We start from the raw sequence: 18,759 nt of genomic DNA, 5'->3' as shown, positions 1-18,759 counted from the left end.
TTTTGGTTAACAACCTAACAGTTGGAGATACAACCTAAGGTGAACACTGCTCACTACTTTCGAATAGGCTGCAGTATTTAAAGCTTTTATTTACGATAGGAATTATGTTTGAAATTGAATTAGTGGTTAGTTTTAGGTTTCTCTTCCGTCATAATTCTAATGAGCTGTTAACATACGAATAATATTGTGGAACTGATTTATAAACAGAACTTGAAAGTTGATAACCTATAGATTGCATCAATATGGGTTTTATAAATAAGATCAAATTTTACTACAAATCTTTTTTGTCATTTATCGTGGTATCTTGCAGTTCGGTAGTTGGGGTGTTTGCATCAATTATATTATCAATTGTAGGTAAAAAATATATCGCACAATGGGCTACTGCTAGGTTCTTTTATTATATGTATAGAACTTTGCTTGGAATCGATGTTAAAGTGACATCTCCTCAAAACTTAGAAAATCTACCATGTATTTTTGTTTCAAATCACCAGAGTGCGTTGGACATCATGGTGATCGGTAAATGTTTCCCTCGGAATTGTACAGTTACTGCCAAGAAATCTTTAAAATATGTCCCATTTTTAGGTTGGTATATGTCTTTAAGTGGTACTTTATTCTTAGATAGAAAGAATGGGGCCAGTAGTATTGTCGCTATGAAAAATTCTCTATTTAACGTTTTAGTTCAAAAGAGAGCTCTATGGGTTTTCCCTGAAGGTACAAGATGTAGTTCTGAGCAACTAGAAATGCTTCCATTCAAGAAAGGTGCATTCCATATGGCCCAACAAGGTAAAATTCCAATAGTCCCAGTAGTTGTCTCAAATACCAGCAACCTATTTAATAAAAAGCATTCTATTTTCAACCGTGGTAACATCGTGGTTAAAGTTTTAGACCCAATTTCCACCCAAGATCTAAAATCTGAAGAAGTTGCTGACTTTGCAAACAAAGTTCAAGAAAAGATGTTGAAAGAGTTGAAGGAACTAGGGTTCTGTGAAACCAGTGCTAGTATAAAAAGAACTGATACAACCACAACGGAAGCAGCCGACGACCCCCCAGAGACTGACGAAAATGAAGAGGTCGAAGAAGTTTCTACATCTAACACATCCCCAGAACCTCCTGTGTCGGAAGGAACAGAAGCCACTGTAGTTGAAGACAAAGTTTCGCAACTCAAATCAGCATCAGAGAACTCCTTTTCCACAGTAGGTAATGACGACTCCGATGACACAAAATAGTGACTATAATGTATTAAATAATATAATCATGTCTATAAATTACTAGAGGAACAGTAAATGTAAATATAAGTTGGACTTAATCTAAAACAACCGTCTGTAACTACATCCTATTTACCTTATTTGATGGCAAGCTACCTCTCTCCATGGACGCCATTGCATTATAATCGTATGGCACGTGACATTTATTTTCTTTCTTTATCATTTGATATAAAATTTATGTAAAGAGATCATGTTATATTTATGAAGAAGAACCTATTTTAGTTTAAGGTAATTTAATTTTAATTTATTTAGTTTAAAGATCTGTTTGCTGTATTGTACCTAAGGTAACTGCTGAAACTAAGTTAGCTTCTCTAATATCATTAAACTTTTTGAAAATTTACCAGGACCTTTCTAGTGAATATTTCCTACTTTATTTTTTTTATTGCCTCTTCATTTATTTATCATCTATTTCTTCTTACTTTTTTTTTTTTTTTTTCTTTCTCGATAAACTGTAATTTAACAAGCATCAAACATATATCATGACTACTATTACCAATACAATATCTAAAGTCTCACTATCCAACCCTGCTCCCCAACAAAAACTTACTGGGTGGGCACAAGCTGCATCGAAAAATATTACTAAGACTGTCAAATCTAATCAGAGCAGTGCAGGTTCAAAAGCATCAACAAATCTAACTAATATTTCCAAAAACCAACCCTCTAGCGACACAAACAACAATAAAACATCTAACAATAAAAAAACAAAAATTGTCCAATGTCACTGCAAAAGCTCCATACAATAGAGAAGAGGTGAGATCATATATGAAGAAATTGTTTGATAGTTACAATTCTCAAAAAAATGTGGCCTTAGAGGAAAAAGGTATCCAGGGTCTAACAAATATTAATGAAAATAAAGCTCAAGAATCTTCTAATTGGGATACTGTTGGAAGTAAAAATAAAAATAAAAAGTTTGGCTGTCTAACTGACGTGGCAAAAACATTAAAAGCATGAGAAAATGATTCATCACTACTAAAACATCATTTGATACTAGAGAATCAAACCTTTTTATATTATCTTAATACTCAATAGCTGCACATCAAATTATATCAATATCAAATTCTGTCCGTTGAAATATATATATGTATAGACTTCTTTATTTTAACTTCAATTGTAGAAACTGAACATAAATCTAATGCTATGCTCTCATAACCTTATTTACCGTAACATGCAAAAATTATAACTCAAATTATAGTAATTAATGCATTCTATCTATTGGATTGTTGGTTTTGTTGCTCTGCTTTCCTTGAAGATCATTTTACATACCTTCCAAAAAAGTATTATATTGTTAACAAGCACATCTCTTTTAAGAAGGGTTTGCTAGAGGCGGACTTGCTAATTTAGGAAATTGATTAAAACAAATGATGTATTTTGATATTAAAATTAAAAATTTAAGTGGTTTATATAAAGAATGGTATACTGAATACAATACGGAGTTTATGGTTTAAACTGAATCCATAATAAAAGAGCTATCCACGTCACATTAGTTGGAAGGGGTTTGACTTCCTCTTAACAAATTTCTATTAAAAGCAGAATGGTAAGATCTAACATAGAGCATTACCTATCGTATCATATAAGGCTATCGATACCTAAAATATTGTCAAACAAGAGCTCATGCCGAGTTGGTTACATATTTTCTTTATTGGCTGCAGTGACATCAGGTTTTGTTACATTAATTTCATTATTTACATCTTCATGGCAAGCTCAACTACATTACACATCGAAACAAATTAACACTATAGCAAGTGTCATAACACTTTCCATGTACTTGTCGCCATGCATTCTAGGCGTTATAGCGGATCTTCATGGTCCTATTACGTTGAATTTTATGGCAATTCTTGGACTGGCACCGTCCTATTTATATTTATCATATGATTATAATTCCAAAATGTATCAGGAAGAGGTTAATATCCCCATATCTTCAAATTTTATTCCAATATTAGTTTGCTTTGGTACCATTGGCGTAGCAACAAGTGCAATGTATTTTTCTGCATTGTTGACTTGTGCCAAGTTATATCCAAATAGGAATTTATTGTCAATCAGTTTACCCACAACATTTTTTGGGTTATCCTCTTTAGTAGGTTCTCAAATATTAAGATTACGTTGGTTTTGGAATGAAAATGAACCATTATTGAACTTATCTAGAGTCTTTAAATTTTTGGCTGCGAGTTATGTGGTAGTAGGATTACTCGCTTGGATTTCTACAGCTGTGCTATCGATGCTACACAATCAGAAAGATGAGGAATATGGTGAATTAGAAGCATTGCTATCAGTAGATGAATCATATAATCACCAAACAGAAATCAAGAATAAGCAAATGCAATTTTTAAAAGATCCAAATACATATTACTTCCTAATTTCAGTATTTTTGGTTTTAGGACCATTAGAAACGTTTGTTGCCAATATGTACATGGTTGCTGATCTTTTAACTTCAAAAAATTCTTTCTATAACGAATCAGGGGCCATATTATCGGTATATTCGTTTTTCTCTACAGGAACAAGAATAATAGCTGGACTAATAACGGAAGCATTGACAAAACGAAACAAGAATCTTCACAGTACGTTACTAATTTATATTGTTCTGGCATTATTTAGTCAACTTTATATTTTGAGACTAACAATTACTTCAAATGGCATGAACACCGAAACAGAGCTATATGCTATGTCGTCATTGTCAGGAATTTGTAATGGAGCATTGTTTACCATGTATCCCACACTGTTATTAAATATATATGGTAAAGATTTATTTGGGACAGTCTATGGTGTCATGATGATTGGTCCAGCGTTAGGTGCTACTTATAGCTTCAAAAGATTTGGGGAAATTTATGACTCTAAATGTTCGAATACAAGGTCAAAGGCATCTTGTATATCTGAATTCTATGGATATGTGAACATTGAAATTATCCTTGGATTTTTGCTATCCCTATATGTTATTCACAACTGGAAAAAGAGAAGTTCCTGAGGTACTTGCTATGCAAGACGTGCATCTGCGGACATACTTCCAAATCATCTAATGACATTGCATTTTTTTATTGTGAGATCTTTATATTGAGACTCAAATCCGTTATACCCAACAACTGGCCGCACTACTATTTTTCTTGTTGCTCATCCATTGCTACACATTCCTAATTTACCAACACCTTCATTAATCAAGAGATACATCTGCATTCTCCATCATTTAAAACTTGACAATAATATATATTTATGTATATAAACACAGACCCCCTTCACAAATACAAAGTGATATTGTCTTCTCAAAGATGACAGTAAATACATATTATATATTTAACATTACTATGATATCCAACAAAATTTAGACACTTTACAAAGACACAAGAATTTCAAGGCATACTTCATAGATTTTATGGATGCCTCTGAATACTTGTGCAACACCATCAACACAACAGCAATAAATAGTGTCATTTACCGTCCAATGCTGCAACAGTGAAATCATGCATGTTAACCTCCTCCTATGACAAAATTACAAAACTAAAAACAAAATGCTGTACCCCAGATATAGTTCAGATGTATTGTAAATGACTTTCAATTCATTGAACTATATCACCTTTCCTCTAAACTTATATTTATGCTAGAGTCTGTCCAAACCTTCCTCCAAAGCCTCTCAACTCAGGTGTACACCCGTCTGTAACTTATAATCATCGCTTGGTATCAAATCATGTCCTACGAAATAGTAAAGCCATTTTATAATTTTTAAAAATTGTAAAAATGTTTGACGTGGTCGCTTTTCAAAACATTTCCAGTGTTTTTTGTTCTTTTAGCAGCGATTTATTACTTAGTTGTTCTTAATATTACATTGTTTCATAATTGCTCATTAGTATATATATATATATATATATGTGTGTGTGTGTGTATTACTATCAATTGCAATTGAATTCCATTATTATATTGACTATTTTAGTAGTATCAATTCCTAATAATTTATAGGAACAAAGAAAAAACTTTAGAAAGAAAGGTTGTGTATTTATTGAATCAATTAGGTCGATTTCATTTAAATAATCCATATCTATACTAATTTTTATTAAAAAAACCACACGAGGAAGAAGGATAAGGTAATTAACTCAAAACAGAACTTATATTTTCGTCGTTTTAAGCTTCTATCAATTTATAAAACTTTCTATTGTATTTATTTTTTTCTTTCAAATCACTAGAATATCATACATCTAATCAATATCCGCAAATATGTCTGGTCGTCTACTTGATCTATTTAAACCATTTGAATCTTTCTTGCCTGAAGTCATTGCCCCAGAAAGAAAGGTTCCATACAATCAAAAATTAATTTGGACCGGTGTCTCTCTGTTGATCTTTTTAGTTTTAGGTCAAATTCCTCTATATGGTATTATCAGTAGCGAAACTGCTGATCCATTATATTGGTTACGTGCTATGTTGGCTTCCAATCGTGGTACATTAATGGAATTGGGTGTTACGCCAATCATTACATCTTCTATGATTTTCCAATTTTTGCAAGGTACTCAATTATTACAAGTTAATATGCAAAACAAAGAGGACCGTGAATTATTCAGTACTGCTCAAAGAGTTTGTGCCATCATTTTAACATTGGGTCAAGCTGTTGTTGTTGTTGCCAGTGGTAATTACGGTGCCCCAAGTGACATCGGTTTAGCTATTTCTTTAATTTTAATCTTCCAATTGATTTTTGCTTCTTTCATCGTTTTATTACTAGATGAACTATTATCAAAGGGTTACGGTTTAGGTTCTGGTATCTCTATCTTTACTGCTACTAATATTGCTGAAAACATCTTCTGGAAAGCTTTTGCTCCAACTACTGTCGATACTGGCCGTGGTACTGAATTCGAAGGTGCTATTATCGCTTTATTCCATTTATTAGCTGTCAGAAAAGATAAAAAGAGAGCTCTTGTTGAAGCTTTCTACAGAAAGAACTTACCAAATATGTTCCAAGTTTTAGCCACAATCTTCGTCTTCCTATTTGTTTTATATTTACAAGGTTTCCGTTATGAAATTCCAGTCAGATCCACAAGAGTTAGAGGTCACTTAGGCAGCTACCCAATTAAGTTATTCTACACTTCCAACACTCCAATTATGCTACAATCTGCTTTATCTTCTAACATTTTTTTGATCTCTCAAATTTTATACCAAAGGTTCCCATCTAACCCATTCGTGAACTTATTAGGTGTTTGGGGTGTTAAACCAGGTACTCAAAATCAAATGGCTTTAAGTGGTTTGGCTTATTACATTCAACCTCCAACTTCATTGATGGAAATTCCATTAGACCCAATTAAGTTTGTTGTGTACGTTTCATTCGTTTTAGGTACTTGTGCTATTTTCTCCAAGACTTGGATTGAAATTTCTGGTTCTTCTCCACGTGATGTCGCTAAACAATTCAAAGATGATGGTTTAGTCATCAATGGTAAGAGAGAATCTAACGTTTACAGAGAATTGAAAAGAATTATCCCAACAGCTGCTGCTTTAGGTGGTATCACTATTGGTGCTTTATCTATTGGCTCTGATTTCTTAGGCACTTTGGGTTCTGGTACTTCCATTTTAATGGCCACCACTACTATTTATGGTTACTATGAAGCTGCCGCTAGAGAAGGTGGTTTTAGTGATAAATTAGTTTCTGGTATTTCAGAATTAATGTAAAATTAACAACAAACCAATTTCGATTGTTATATAAATTTTTGAACGCATATATACACAGGCTAAAAGTCATTTCTGTGTTGCATTTAATTCTGACATTCTTATATTTGAAAATATGTCAATATTATCATAAATTTTCTACAAAATATTACTATAAATTTTCATTTTTTATAAACGAAATAATGTACATATACAAATAGTTGTGCCATATTAAATAAATAACAAGTGTGTCATTCTAAGATGTGAAATTGTAAACCATATATTTTCGTTGGTTAATTGTAATTGAATTGATGTACGTGATAGTGACTTTTGCAAAAAAGAAGTTAAGAACTCCTCATAGGGGGCTCGAACCCCTGACATTTCGGTATCCTTGGTTTAAACATGATGTTTAAAAGCCGAACGCTCTACCAACTGAGCTAACAAGGATGAGTTCTTAGGAACAACGGACTCATTTCAGGAGCTTTTACCGTAACTACTTAAAACTTTATCCAAAAGTTTATGAAGTCCTGTAATTGCTTTTTTAACAATCACTGTGGAGAAACAAGCTTATGTTGTCAGAATTATTGTAGTGTATGTGACAGAACTAAGTGTTTTTGACACTTTGAGTTCACAACCAATTGATCACTTATTAGTTGGATAGAAAGTTCTAGAACAATCTTCCAAATGATAGATGGAAACTTCTCACTACAATGTAAATGGCTACGTGATAAACACAGATGTACAATACAGCACTAAAGATCTTAGGAGAATGACTGAATACGTAATGTGTTCTCTCAAGCATGAGATAATTTATATAGAGAGAGGACATTAACTCTATATAGAACTGTTTAAATATACTAACAAAAGGCCAATCGATTATTTAACTATTACGAAGATGGACTATACTAAAGCAACTAACGTGACTAATGACACTAACTTAGATATTGGGATTAACCAACATAGGTTTGTTACTCCACACTTAGATGTTGGTACTAGCCAACTTAATCTTGTTTCTCCACAATTAGTACGTGATTAGTGGTTTCCGAACTCAAGGTGTCATAAACAGTTAGTTCTGTCACATACACTACAATAATTCTGACATTGAACGATAGATAAATTGAATAAACTAACAGATCGTTTATTAATCTTAAACTTCGTTTAACGCTGCTACTTGCAATTTGTCTTTACAACTAATGGATTATAGTCCCCATAACCTCTGTTATAAATCTAAGATTCCTGACAATTGTAAGTAGTTGAGTTAAACGGAGTTCAAAATTAATAAAGGACTGCTTAGTTAATTTAGTCTATCTATTGTTTAACTGGATAATCTACTAGTCATTTAACCCGTTCAATTGACCTGTCGTTTAATGAATGAATTCAAATAAACTGACATAAAAAAGGGACAGAACATGACGATATTTAAATCTCAAATGTAATAGTGTAAAATAGTATTCTAATAGCATTTGCTATTTGAGTTTATGTAATAAGAGAACCAATCAGATTAAATATTATAATCCTTACCTACTATGGACACTAACGAATAACTTAACTACCCAGTCGACGTCAATACCATTGAACATGTAGCTGATTGTACGTTTGTTTTTCCACACTAAATAAAGTGTCAAAAGGGCAAGTGGTTATTCGGAACCTCAACATTCAAGGTGATGCTACTCTCTTCAGTACTATTGGTAGTTAAGTCAGACATATTCTAGTTACCGCAATCGAGCAATTCTCTATATGCGGCCTATATAGAAATATATAATATATGTAACCAGTGAAGTGAACAATATTTTGTCTTATATATCTATAACCTTTGTATAAGTTCATTCTTCACTAGAAATTCTAAATACATCTCGTATGGATCTTGATTCGGTAAAAAGAATTGTTTACCAATACTTAATGTACGATTGACAAAACTGCAACTGGTGGCTCAGTTAATTAAGAAACATCCATCTGAGTATCCGCTTAGCATACAACATTAATAAATACTTTAAATTCTAACAGATTCCTGTGCTGCATGTCAACACCAGATTCTTAATTACCATTGCATTTAATGAATTTGTTTGCACAAGAATATGATTCTGTTGTCCCAACGGGGACCATCTAATTAATATATTATGATGGCATCGCAGCATCCTGAAGACAATCATAATGTCTTAGGTAATTCATATTAGTATGTTTTCTGTATAGGATAAATAGAAACAAATATTATATATATTAGGTTGTTATAAGAAGCGTTTGTATAAAATGAATTAAAATGAATAATCTGCTCAAGAATATATTTAAAGAATATAAAATATTTGGAGTATGATCATAGAAATCTTCTCCTTAATTTGAAAGTTAGTAATTAGACAGAAAAAAACAGAGCAAATAGAACCATAATTTGTGTAAAATCTAGTAAGATTCTTAGGAAGCCCACCAAAGGAAGAAGTTAAATATTTTTTTTAACATTCTTTTCAGCTCTTCTTCTCATCTTCTCTTCTCTCGAGACCTTTGATTCTGGCCCGGATTCCGTATCTAGACAATAATCCCACCATCTGAAAGACGATGCGTAATTACCAATGAAGTAGTGATGGTGTAGATCGTGATGTTCAGCACCTGCCCAGAATGGTAGGAACTTGTTCAAAGACCAAGGAAAATCGTAACCTGAATGGGAGTCAATTGCTTGGAATAGTCTCAATGTGATCCAAACACATAAAGTAAACAAATGCAGATTACCTGTATACATGACATATAGGATTGGCATACCTACAGTTCCGAAGCCTAAAGACATAGTTTCTGCAGGATGTGCGTATTCAGCGGCTAAGCCGAAAGGAGCAGCGTATCTGTGATGTTGCTTATGGATGTATTTGTAGAAAATACCGTAATGGAAAAGACGATGGGCCCAATAGTGCCACATGTCTTCCAATACAAAGAACAAAGCAATTTCTAAAGCCATTCTTTTGATGGTAGGGAATGGCACTTGTATTGTGATACCTAGTCTCTCACACATTGGATGGAACGTCCAGATTGGGATAGCTTCAACTAAGAAATGAGACAATAAAACTGATTTGAAACAATACCATTGCTCTTTCATTGAAGGAATTTTAGTTGGCTGGATTTTCCATTGTCTGAAGTATGGGATTTGATCAATAATGAACCATGGAAGACATCTGAAAAAATACATAAACTCATGTAACAAGAAGAAGAGTAAACCCGTAGCCAACTTATCATTATCCATGAATAAATACCACGACGCCCAATATTTTTCAATAACATTTAATTGCGGTTGATATGTTTCAATATTTGAAACAATCCCATTAAATGTGTCAGTCTTGACCAAGTTTACTAATGTTGAATTAGCGAAAATAGCAGTCATTGGTGTGAACGATTGTGATTATTTTATTGTGATTATTTTATTGTGCTGAGCCAGACAACAAAAACCCTATGCTAGTGTCTATGTATACGTGTGTACAGATGTGTAAGAGTTTGCATAACAATTGTACAATTGAAATATGCCTTTATATACTAGTTGTAATGAGAAAATAAAGTGAAAAATATTATCCTTACAAAATTTTAGAATGCAGTGAACTAAACGAGCAAGGAAAAGAGTACATTGAGTAAAATAACGTTGAAAACGGTTACTCGAAAAGTATATATACAAGATGCGATGAGATAAGAAAAGAATAGCTTCCAGAACGGTTATGGACAGAAAGACCAGAAAACGTCGGAGTTTAGGTTAATTTACACATACACATACATGTATGTACATAAGCATACACAAGTATACAATTTCATGTAAGCAATTCATCTTAGCGAACGGTATGAACAAAGCAGGACAAGGACCTATTCACACCAGAACAAAAGAACAAATTTCAGTTTAAATAGCATATAAATGAATAGCACATACCCTTCCTTTGCATGAAGCCGTTCAAATGTGTCAAGTCAAACCTTAAACAATCAGCGAAAATAACGAAAACGTCACATTCAACAAATACGGTGCTTCTCCCACTGTGTTGTTGTCTTTGACTCATTATTGTAGTTAACTCATCTTCCATATACAACTCAGCCCTTTGCTGGTGCTGTTGTGGGTGCACATCCTCCTGCACTCCATCAGGAAAGGAATACCTCCAAAAAGCGCGATGTTATACACTGGTTCCCATTCAGATCCACACGAACACACCCATGGTGCTCACGGTGCATGTACAAGATGGGTCACATTGTCCGTGTAACAAAAGCAAAGAGAAAACACTACAAAACAAAAAAAAAGTATTTTTTGTTTGGCTTTTACGCGATTATCTCTGCCAAAGTGTCTGCGGCGGAAGGATTCAAGATGGTGATAGTGGACCGCGGTGCGTGGGTCCGCGCAGTTGCATCCGTGCCTCACAGGGTAAACAGTCCAAAGACCAAAAGAGGCGAGTAGAGGCCATTTACCTTGTCTCTGCTCTGCTGTCTCCACGTGACCGAGACAAATGACTATTGATGGATAAGATGTTTATGAGATGGCTTTGCTAGCATTTAATGTGCACGTGAGCTGGAAGATGGGTAACACATGTTGTTCTGGTGGGATTACCCTGGTCTGTCGATGCATGTATGGGTTCGTCGCCGTCGTTGCAGTCCAAGCGATGTTTCTGTGAACATCTTGTCCCGCACTTTGTTATTCATAGTGCCCACTGGCTCTTTCTTTTGAGATCCTTTACAGCTTTCTGTCTACTGGTCTTTTTTTCAACACTTCCCATTTCCTAGTACCAGAAAACATACCTGTCATCAACTGTTATTGTGATTTCGTATTTTCACAGATTCTCTCTCTCTCTTGCTCTGTCGTTTTTTTCTTTTTCGTTATTTTTGTTTTCAAAAAACTGTTTTGCCGAAAGTTGCTTTTTTCTCCATCACAACACGTAACAGTTTTCGAGATTCTACAAAAGTTTTTCATGTAATTCAATGGTTTATGCTACTTACTACTATGCAATAAAGCTATACTACCAACATTCATTACGTTACTTTCGAAACGTTTCGGCTTCTCGTACTTGGATGTTCTACTAAGAAACATAAAGATATGCATGAGCACAGTACGGTTCAGATTCAAATTTAGAAGGAGAATTCGAAATTAACTTCAATCAATTCACTGCCACTTGGTGTATCTCTCTCTAGCTCACGGTTTGTTTTCTTTACTTTTTCTTTCGTGTACATCTTGCAACCGACATACATCTAGTATCTATTAATATCGACTTCTATAAATATATATATATACTTACTTATATTTAATAAACTCTTTCGCATTCAATTGTCGCTTTTAAAAACCATTTTGTTCTGCTTTCTTGCATTTTAGTCCCATCTCTCTGCAGAGCAATTACGTTATAGTTCATATATAGCTACAATAGCATACATATATAAGACACAGAAGAAAATATGAAAGGCTTAATTTTAGTAGGTGGTTACGGTACCAGATTAAGACCATTGACTTTGACTCAACCAAAGCCTTTGGTTGAGTTCGCCAACAGACCAATGATCTTACATCAAATCGAGGCTTTAGCCAATGCAGGCGTCACCGACATCGTCCTAGCTGTCAACTACAGACCAGAAGTCATGGTTGAAACTTTGCAAAAATACGAAAAGGAATACGGTGTCTCCATCACTTTCTCCGTCGAGACCGAACCATTAGGCACTGCTGGTCCATTGAAGTTGGCTGAAAAGATCTTGAAGAAAGATAACTCTCCATTTTTCGTCTTGAACTCTGACGTCATTTGCGAATACCCATTCAAGGAACTAGCCGACTTCCACAACGCTCACGGTGGTAAAGGTACCATTGTCGCCACTAAAGTCGACGAGCCATCTAAGTATGGTGTTATTGTCCATGACATTCAAACTCCAAACTTGATTGACAGATTCGTTGAAAAGCCAGTCGAGTTTGTTGGTAACAGAATCAATGCTGGTTTATACATCTTAAACCCAGAAGTCATCGATTTAATTGAAATGAAACCAACTTCGATCGAAAAGGAAACTTTCCCAATCTTAGTCGAACAGAAATCGTTATACTCTTTCGATTTAGAGGGCTTCTGGATGGATGTCGGTCAACCTAAGGATTTCTTAGCTGGTACTGTCCTATACTTATCTTCCGTCGCCAAGAAGAACGAAGAAAAATTAGCTAAAGGTAGCAACATCGTCGGCAACGTCATTGTCGACCCAACTGCCAAGATTTCTCCATCTGCCAAGATCGGTCCAAACGTCACCATCGGTCCAAACTGTGTCATCGGTGATGGTGCTAGAATCGAAAGATCTGTCATCTTAGCTAACTCCACCGTTAAGGAACACTCTTTAGTTAAATCCACCATCATTGGTTGGAACTCCACTGTCGGTAGATGGTGTAGATTAGAAGGTGTCACCGTTTTAGGTGATGATGTCGAAGTTAAAGATGAAATCTATATTAATGGTGGTAAGGTTTTACCTCACAAGTCCATCTCCACTAATGTCCCACAAGAAGCCATTATTATGTAAATAATAACATTGAGGCATAATACATTAATAAATATCTTTTAACAATATGACTACTGTAAATCGTTTCGATTTTTTAACAGTTGTCCATATATAACTATGTAACGGTCATTTTTTAAAATAGTAATCAATGCAATAAGAAACCTACAAGTGTAGCATATATTCACCAATGTTACAGCAAGTAATAACTATCGAAACGTCTTCAAGATTGAAAAACTGAACATTCGTATTGAGTAACGTGCTAGTGACTGATCTGCAACTCTCAACATTAAAATGAACCACAGTCGTTGTATAACGGTTATGCAATCACGACAAAACCAAGCCATTAAGCAGTTAAGTTCATGTTAACAATACCCGAAAATCTTGAGATATATTAACCTGTTGATCCAACCGTTGAACAACAACGAGATAAGTTTCTTTATTATCATGAGCTAGACCAACCTTTCGTTAAAGTGAAAAATGTTGATATTGTTCATTCAAGCACTGTTGTACAGGGATTTGTATAACTTTTGTACCTAAAAAAGAAAGTGCTTTCGAGTCCGAAATGCCTGCGTATTCGCGTTCTCGGTGAATGTTTCTATCTTCCAAACGAGAACTTTCAACATAAAAAATGTTCATGTTAAGTACACAAACTTTATATATAATGACAGGGTCCATTGAATTGTAAACAGAGACACAACGTCATTACCAAACTTTTGTAATAAGTTAAGATTGATAAGACTTGATACAATTACGTTGTAATTTCTTATTAGTAATTGTTCAACGTAAATTGAGATATAGTTTTTCTCCCCTTTTTCTATTGCGGACATCGAGAGGTATTGAAACAATAAGAACCAATATCACTATAGGTGGATTGACAATTGCATAAAATTTTTATTCAGAATTGAAGATCTTTACATGATCATATAGACTAGCCGCAACGCATTTACCGATGACACAAGAATCAACTATATCTGGCCGCATCGACTCGTTAGATGCCAAGCAAGAGCTAATCTTGAAACAGGTGTGGACTTATTTACTACAATTCTGGGGCATTGATATCGATGGAACAAAAATATTCAATGATCCGTTAGTGACAAGTGCCGATAAGAAGAAGAAAAAATCATTATTGGGTAAACTAAGTGGTAGTTCTAGCACTGCTGATTCCGAAAATACAACTGCAGGAACATATACAAGAGGTAAGATCCATGACTCATTGCGATCTCAAGATCCCAAAATCATTCAAGACACGTTTTGGAAAACTTTGAGAACGGATAGTCCTGATAATTTACTTTTAAGATTTATCAGAGCAAGAAAATGGGATTCAGATAAAGCTATGAACATGTTAGTGTCAAGTTTGAATTGGAGAGCAACCAAATATGATGCCAATGATATTGTAATGAAAGGTGAAGCTGATATGTATAAAAATAATGAAGCTGGCTGTATAAAAAATTTAGAATTGCAAAAAGCTGTTCTAAATGGCTTCGACAAAAAAGGTAGACCAATTGTGTTAGTTAGACCAAAATTACACCATGCTGATGATCAAACGGAAGAAGAAATAGAAAAATATTCTTTATTAGTGATTGAACAAGCAAGACTATTTTTAAACGAACCTACAGAAGCTGCCAGCATTTTATTTGATTTAACAGATTTTACAATGTCAAATATGGATTATCAGCCAGTTAAGTTTTTAATCACCTGTTTTGAGGCGCATTATCCAGAATCATTGGGCCATCTGTTTATTCACAAGGCTCCATGGATTTTCTCACCTATCTGGAATATTATAAAGAAGTTATTAGATCCCGTTGTCGCCTCAAAAGTCGTATTTACTAATAAGACCAAGGATCTGAACAAGTACATTGAAATGAACAACATACCTGAACATCTTGGCGGAACAGACACAAAGGATTTGGATCAATTTACTCCGGTTGATGGCTCCCACGATGAGCTATTAGAAGATACTGCTACGCGTGATGCATTATTGGAACAAAGAAAAGAGTTGATTGAAACTATTCTCAAGACAACTGCCGATTGGATCCATTCATCTGATGCAAATGAATCCCGTGCTTTACTAAATGAAAAAATCAAGTTGAATTCACAACTTTCTGAACTATATAGAAAATTGGACCCATACATCAGATCCAGATCTTCTTATGATATCGATGGTACATTAACTATTTAACAAGGTATATTAAATAATTACGCTTCCTTCATTAAAAATTCTCTGCATTGTCATTAATTTAATGTGTGAATATATCCTTAACAAAATACACACCAAGGACAATAATTTTCTCAATATATTTTTACTATGATCACGATCACTACAGCACCACTGAGTTTAAATTTATTCGAAAATGTATCATTAAATATTAAATATTTTACAAAGTTATATATTATTTTCTATTTACATGATTACGGTTAAAAAACCTATTACATTATAACACTTTTCATAATCCATTAAATGCTTCGTTAAACAATAAAGCTAATTACTTTTTGCTTTAATATGATTTTTTTAATTGTTTTCCCTAACAAATATTTTTTCCCCTCATTTGTTTTTAATAATTCTGTAACGATACAACTTTCCTCCAGTTTGACAAAATCTGTTGAAGCAGCAAATTTAAACCTCATTTTACCATTAACAAACACCATATAATCTTGTTCTTTAACAATAATTGGTTCATCAGTATTGGGCCAGGAATATTGGTCCCATTCATCATCGGTCCAGTTTTGACCTTTTTTTATTAAATTTGCACATTCAGCTGAGATAGTCGGTGTAACTGGGTACATGATTGTGATTAACTTTTTCAAATTATATATGAGCAAGTTTTTGTTAATATTGAAATTCTCATTCGCTATCTCAATCAAATTTGTCATCTTCATATAATCTGATACAACTGTATTCAATGATAGATTTTCTTTAAAAGACATATTAATGTTCATGTGTAATTTACTGAAATCATTATTGAATTTAATTTCATGTTTATTTAACTCTTGGATGGACGGAACATAATCTATATCTGACGTTTTATTTTGGCTTATGTTCTCACAAATATGCAGAGTTTTATTTAACCATCTTTCAGTGCCAACTATCTTATCGCTATCCCAGTTCAAGGCTTTCTCAATAGGAGCTTGGAATAAAATATGAGCTCTTGTTGCATCTGCTCCATGTTGAGAAATAAATGTCATTGGATCTATCCCATTATATTTTGATTTTGACATCTTCTCATATGAAATATTTAGGGGTTCTTCTGTATCTTTAGTGACAACAGGGTTATCAGAATCATTGGTAAACTTAATTTCATTTGGCTTCATAAACTGACCATTTCTAGGATTGACATACGTTTTACCTTGTACCATACCCTGAGTCACTAGTTTTTTAAATGGCTCTGCATTTGCAGCTTTGGTACCATCCCATTGGCCAATGGATTTTAAAAACTTAGATATAAATCTTGAGTACAGTAAGTGTAAAATTGCATGTTCAACACCACCGATATAAATATCAACTGGCATCGATTTATCTGCATTTTGCTTCGTGATAGGTAAGCTGTCATTCTTAGAATCAGTGTATCTAAAATAGTACCATGAACTATCTATGAATGTGTCCATAGTGTCTGTTTCCCTTTTTGCCGGTTTATTACAACTTGGACAATTAACTTCAACAAAACTTGAAATTGAAGATAATGGGTTCCCTCTCTTTGTTAAACTGTCAACATCAGGGAGTAACACGGGAAGGTCAGCCTCAGGAACAGGAACTGCTCCACAATCATGACAATGTATAATGGGAATTGGAGTCCCCCAGTATCTCTGCCTGCTAATCAACCAATCTCTAAGTTTATATTTAATGGAAGCCTTTCCAATATTATTCGCTTCTAAATGGTTTATAATCTTTTCACGACATTCAGTTACCGTAACTGATTGGTACTCTTTAAGAACATTGGCATTCATAATGCATTTGAGTACATTGTCTGATACCTTATCAAAAACGGATGGTAAAATTACACCGGCTGAATTTTCTTCCCAGAATTCTTTATCTCTCTTATCATGCGAAGGAACACCCATCACGGCGCCATGTCCATAATTATCCAGAACATATGGGGCAACATACACTGGGACTTTAGCATTTGTCAATGGATTTATGACAAATATTCCTGGAAGTTGATAACCTTCTTTGGAATCACTAGCATGATCGTTAACGTTTTGATATTTAGCTATGAATGTTTTCAATTCAATATTATTTTTAGAATAATGTTGTGCTACTGGGTGATTGATAGATATAGCTAAAAATTGAACTGCAAAAATTGTCTCAATACGTGTAGTAAATATATCAATACCAGAATTTTTAATAATATTTGGTAAAGACGTTTCATCAGATAGAAGAATTTTGAAATTCACATCTGCACCTTCCGATCTACCAATCCAATTTTTTTGCATTGTTTTAACTTTATTTGGCCAATCATTTAAAGTGACAAGATCTTCATTTAGTTGTTCAGCGAATTTAGTGATTCCTAAAAACCATTGTTTTAACATTCTTTTTTCGACCTTAGCACCCGATCTCCAGGACTTACCATTAGCATCGACTTGCTCATTTGCAAGAACCGTCTCATCTACAGGATCCCAGTTTATTGCCGACTCCTTTTGATACGCTAATCCATTTTTGAATAATTTCACAAAAATCCATTGCGTAAACTTATAATAATTTGGATCACTAGTATTGACCTCTTTTGTCCAATCGAAATTGGCAAGCATTGAATTCATCTGTTCTTTCATTTTTTTAATATTTGTCTCAGTCCACAAAGATGGTCTGATGCCTCTTTCAATAGCAGCATTTTCAGCTGGTAATCCAAAGGCATCCCATCCCATGGGATGCAGAACATCATATTTATTCTGTTTGTAGAATCTATTCAGAACGTCACTTATAACATAAACTCTCAAATGCCCCAAATGCAACATACCAGAAGGATAAGGAAACATAGACAATATATACTTTTTCTTCATCATCTGTTTACCATTTGATATTCCTTCCATGGCATTCAAGGTGACCTCGTGGGCCCATTTCTTATTGATTTCTACCAACCGCTCTCTATTCACAGTATCACTTAAAGGATCTTTTAATGTGACTGGCAAGCAATGAAATGTTCTAGTAGGGTACACTACACTTTTAAGTAAACCATATCTGCTCGCTTGAATATAAGGAATCAGCATTTGCTACAAATTGGCATTTATTAAACCCTTCAAATCTTAACCTCGTGGCACAATTGACAGTAAAAACAAAACTGATAGATCAATATGAAAAGAGTAGTATATCGATATCATTGACAAACATCCATTCGCGTATATCTTCACCTTTATGTAGACCTTTCATTTAAAGGTTCTAAAATTTCAGATTTCGATATTGACGCTTATACGACAATTTCACGTGAAATAGTAATGACAC

At 34.0% G+C, this 18,759-nt stretch overlaps 8 protein-coding genes and 1 non-coding gene across 9 annotated transcripts; 6 read left to right on the top strand and 3 right to left on the bottom strand.

Annotated features, from left to right (window-relative positions):
- Positions 1-242: 242 nt before the first annotated feature.
- On the top strand, positions 243-1,226 carry TPHA0B02370 (lysophospholipid acyltransferase family protein; the record flags this gene model as incomplete). The annotated part of the gene is made up of 1 exon (XM_003684296.1): positions 243-1,226. One exon carries the CDS (start codon positions 243-245, stop codon positions 1,224-1,226), a length of 984 nt encoding a protein of 327 aa, XP_003684344.1.
- An 801-nt stretch (positions 1,227-2,027) lies between these two features.
- Positions 2,028-2,216, top strand: PBP4 (Pbp4p; the record flags this gene model as incomplete). The annotated part of the gene is made up of 1 exon (XM_003684295.1): positions 2,028-2,216. One exon carries the CDS (start codon positions 2,028-2,030, stop codon positions 2,214-2,216), a length of 189 nt encoding a protein of 62 aa, XP_003684343.1.
- Positions 2,217-2,796: 580 nt separating this feature from the next.
- On the top strand, positions 2,797-4,224 carry MCH1 (Mch1p; the record flags this gene model as incomplete). Its single annotated transcript, XM_003684294.1, has 1 exon — positions 2,797-4,224. The coding sequence occupies one exon, from the start codon at positions 2,797-2,799 to the stop codon at positions 4,222-4,224; it is 1,428 nt and encodes a 475-aa protein (XP_003684342.1).
- A 1,238-nt stretch (positions 4,225-5,462) lies between these two features.
- Positions 5,463-6,899, top strand: SEC61 (translocon subunit SEC61; the record flags this gene model as incomplete). Its single annotated transcript, XM_003684293.1, has 1 exon — positions 5,463-6,899. The coding sequence occupies one exon, from the start codon at positions 5,463-5,465 to the stop codon at positions 6,897-6,899; it is 1,437 nt and encodes a 478-aa protein (XP_003684341.1).
- A 327-nt stretch (positions 6,900-7,226) lies between these two features.
- On the bottom strand, positions 7,227-7,322 carry TPHA0Btrna15K. Its single transcript has 2 exons — positions 7,285-7,322; positions 7,227-7,263 (listed from the first exon to the last, which is right to left on the bottom strand). It is a non-coding gene; the product is annotated as a tRNA-Lys (tRNA).
- Positions 7,323-9,306: 1,984 nt separating this feature from the next.
- TPHA0B02330 (sterol desaturase family protein) lies at positions 9,307-10,233 on the bottom strand (the record flags this gene model as incomplete). The annotated part of the gene is made up of 1 exon (XM_003684292.1): positions 9,307-10,233. One exon carries the CDS (start codon positions 10,231-10,233, stop codon positions 9,307-9,309), a length of 927 nt encoding a protein of 308 aa, XP_003684340.1.
- A 2,030-nt stretch (positions 10,234-12,263) lies between these two features.
- TPHA0B02325 (mannose-1-phosphate guanyltransferase) lies at positions 12,264-13,349 on the top strand (the record flags this gene model as incomplete). The annotated part of the gene is made up of 1 exon (XM_003684291.1): positions 12,264-13,349. The coding sequence occupies one exon, from the start codon at positions 12,264-12,266 to the stop codon at positions 13,347-13,349; it is 1,086 nt and encodes a 361-aa protein (XP_003684339.1).
- Positions 13,350-14,277: 928 nt separating this feature from the next.
- On the top strand, positions 14,278-15,507 carry CSR1 (Csr1p; the record flags this gene model as incomplete). Its single annotated transcript, XM_003684290.1, has 1 exon — positions 14,278-15,507. One exon carries the CDS (start codon positions 14,278-14,280, stop codon positions 15,505-15,507), a length of 1,230 nt encoding a protein of 409 aa, XP_003684338.1.
- Positions 15,508-15,794: 287 nt separating this feature from the next.
- On the bottom strand, positions 15,795-18,527 carry NAM2 (leucine--tRNA ligase NAM2; the record flags this gene model as incomplete). The annotated part of the gene is made up of 1 exon (XM_003684289.1): positions 15,795-18,527. The coding sequence occupies one exon, from the start codon at positions 18,525-18,527 to the stop codon at positions 15,795-15,797; it is 2,733 nt and encodes a 910-aa protein (XP_003684337.1).
- Between the last annotated feature and the right edge of the window lie 232 nt (positions 18,528-18,759).

Source organism: Tetrapisispora phaffii, chromosome 2 (genome assembly GCF_000236905.1).
Source record: "Tetrapisispora phaffii CBS 4417 chromosome 2, complete genome".
In the NCBI taxonomy this organism is placed as follows: Eukaryota; Fungi; Ascomycota; class Saccharomycetes; order Saccharomycetales; family Saccharomycetaceae; genus Tetrapisispora; species Tetrapisispora phaffii.
This window is presented reverse-complemented; position numbering and strand designations above follow the sequence as displayed.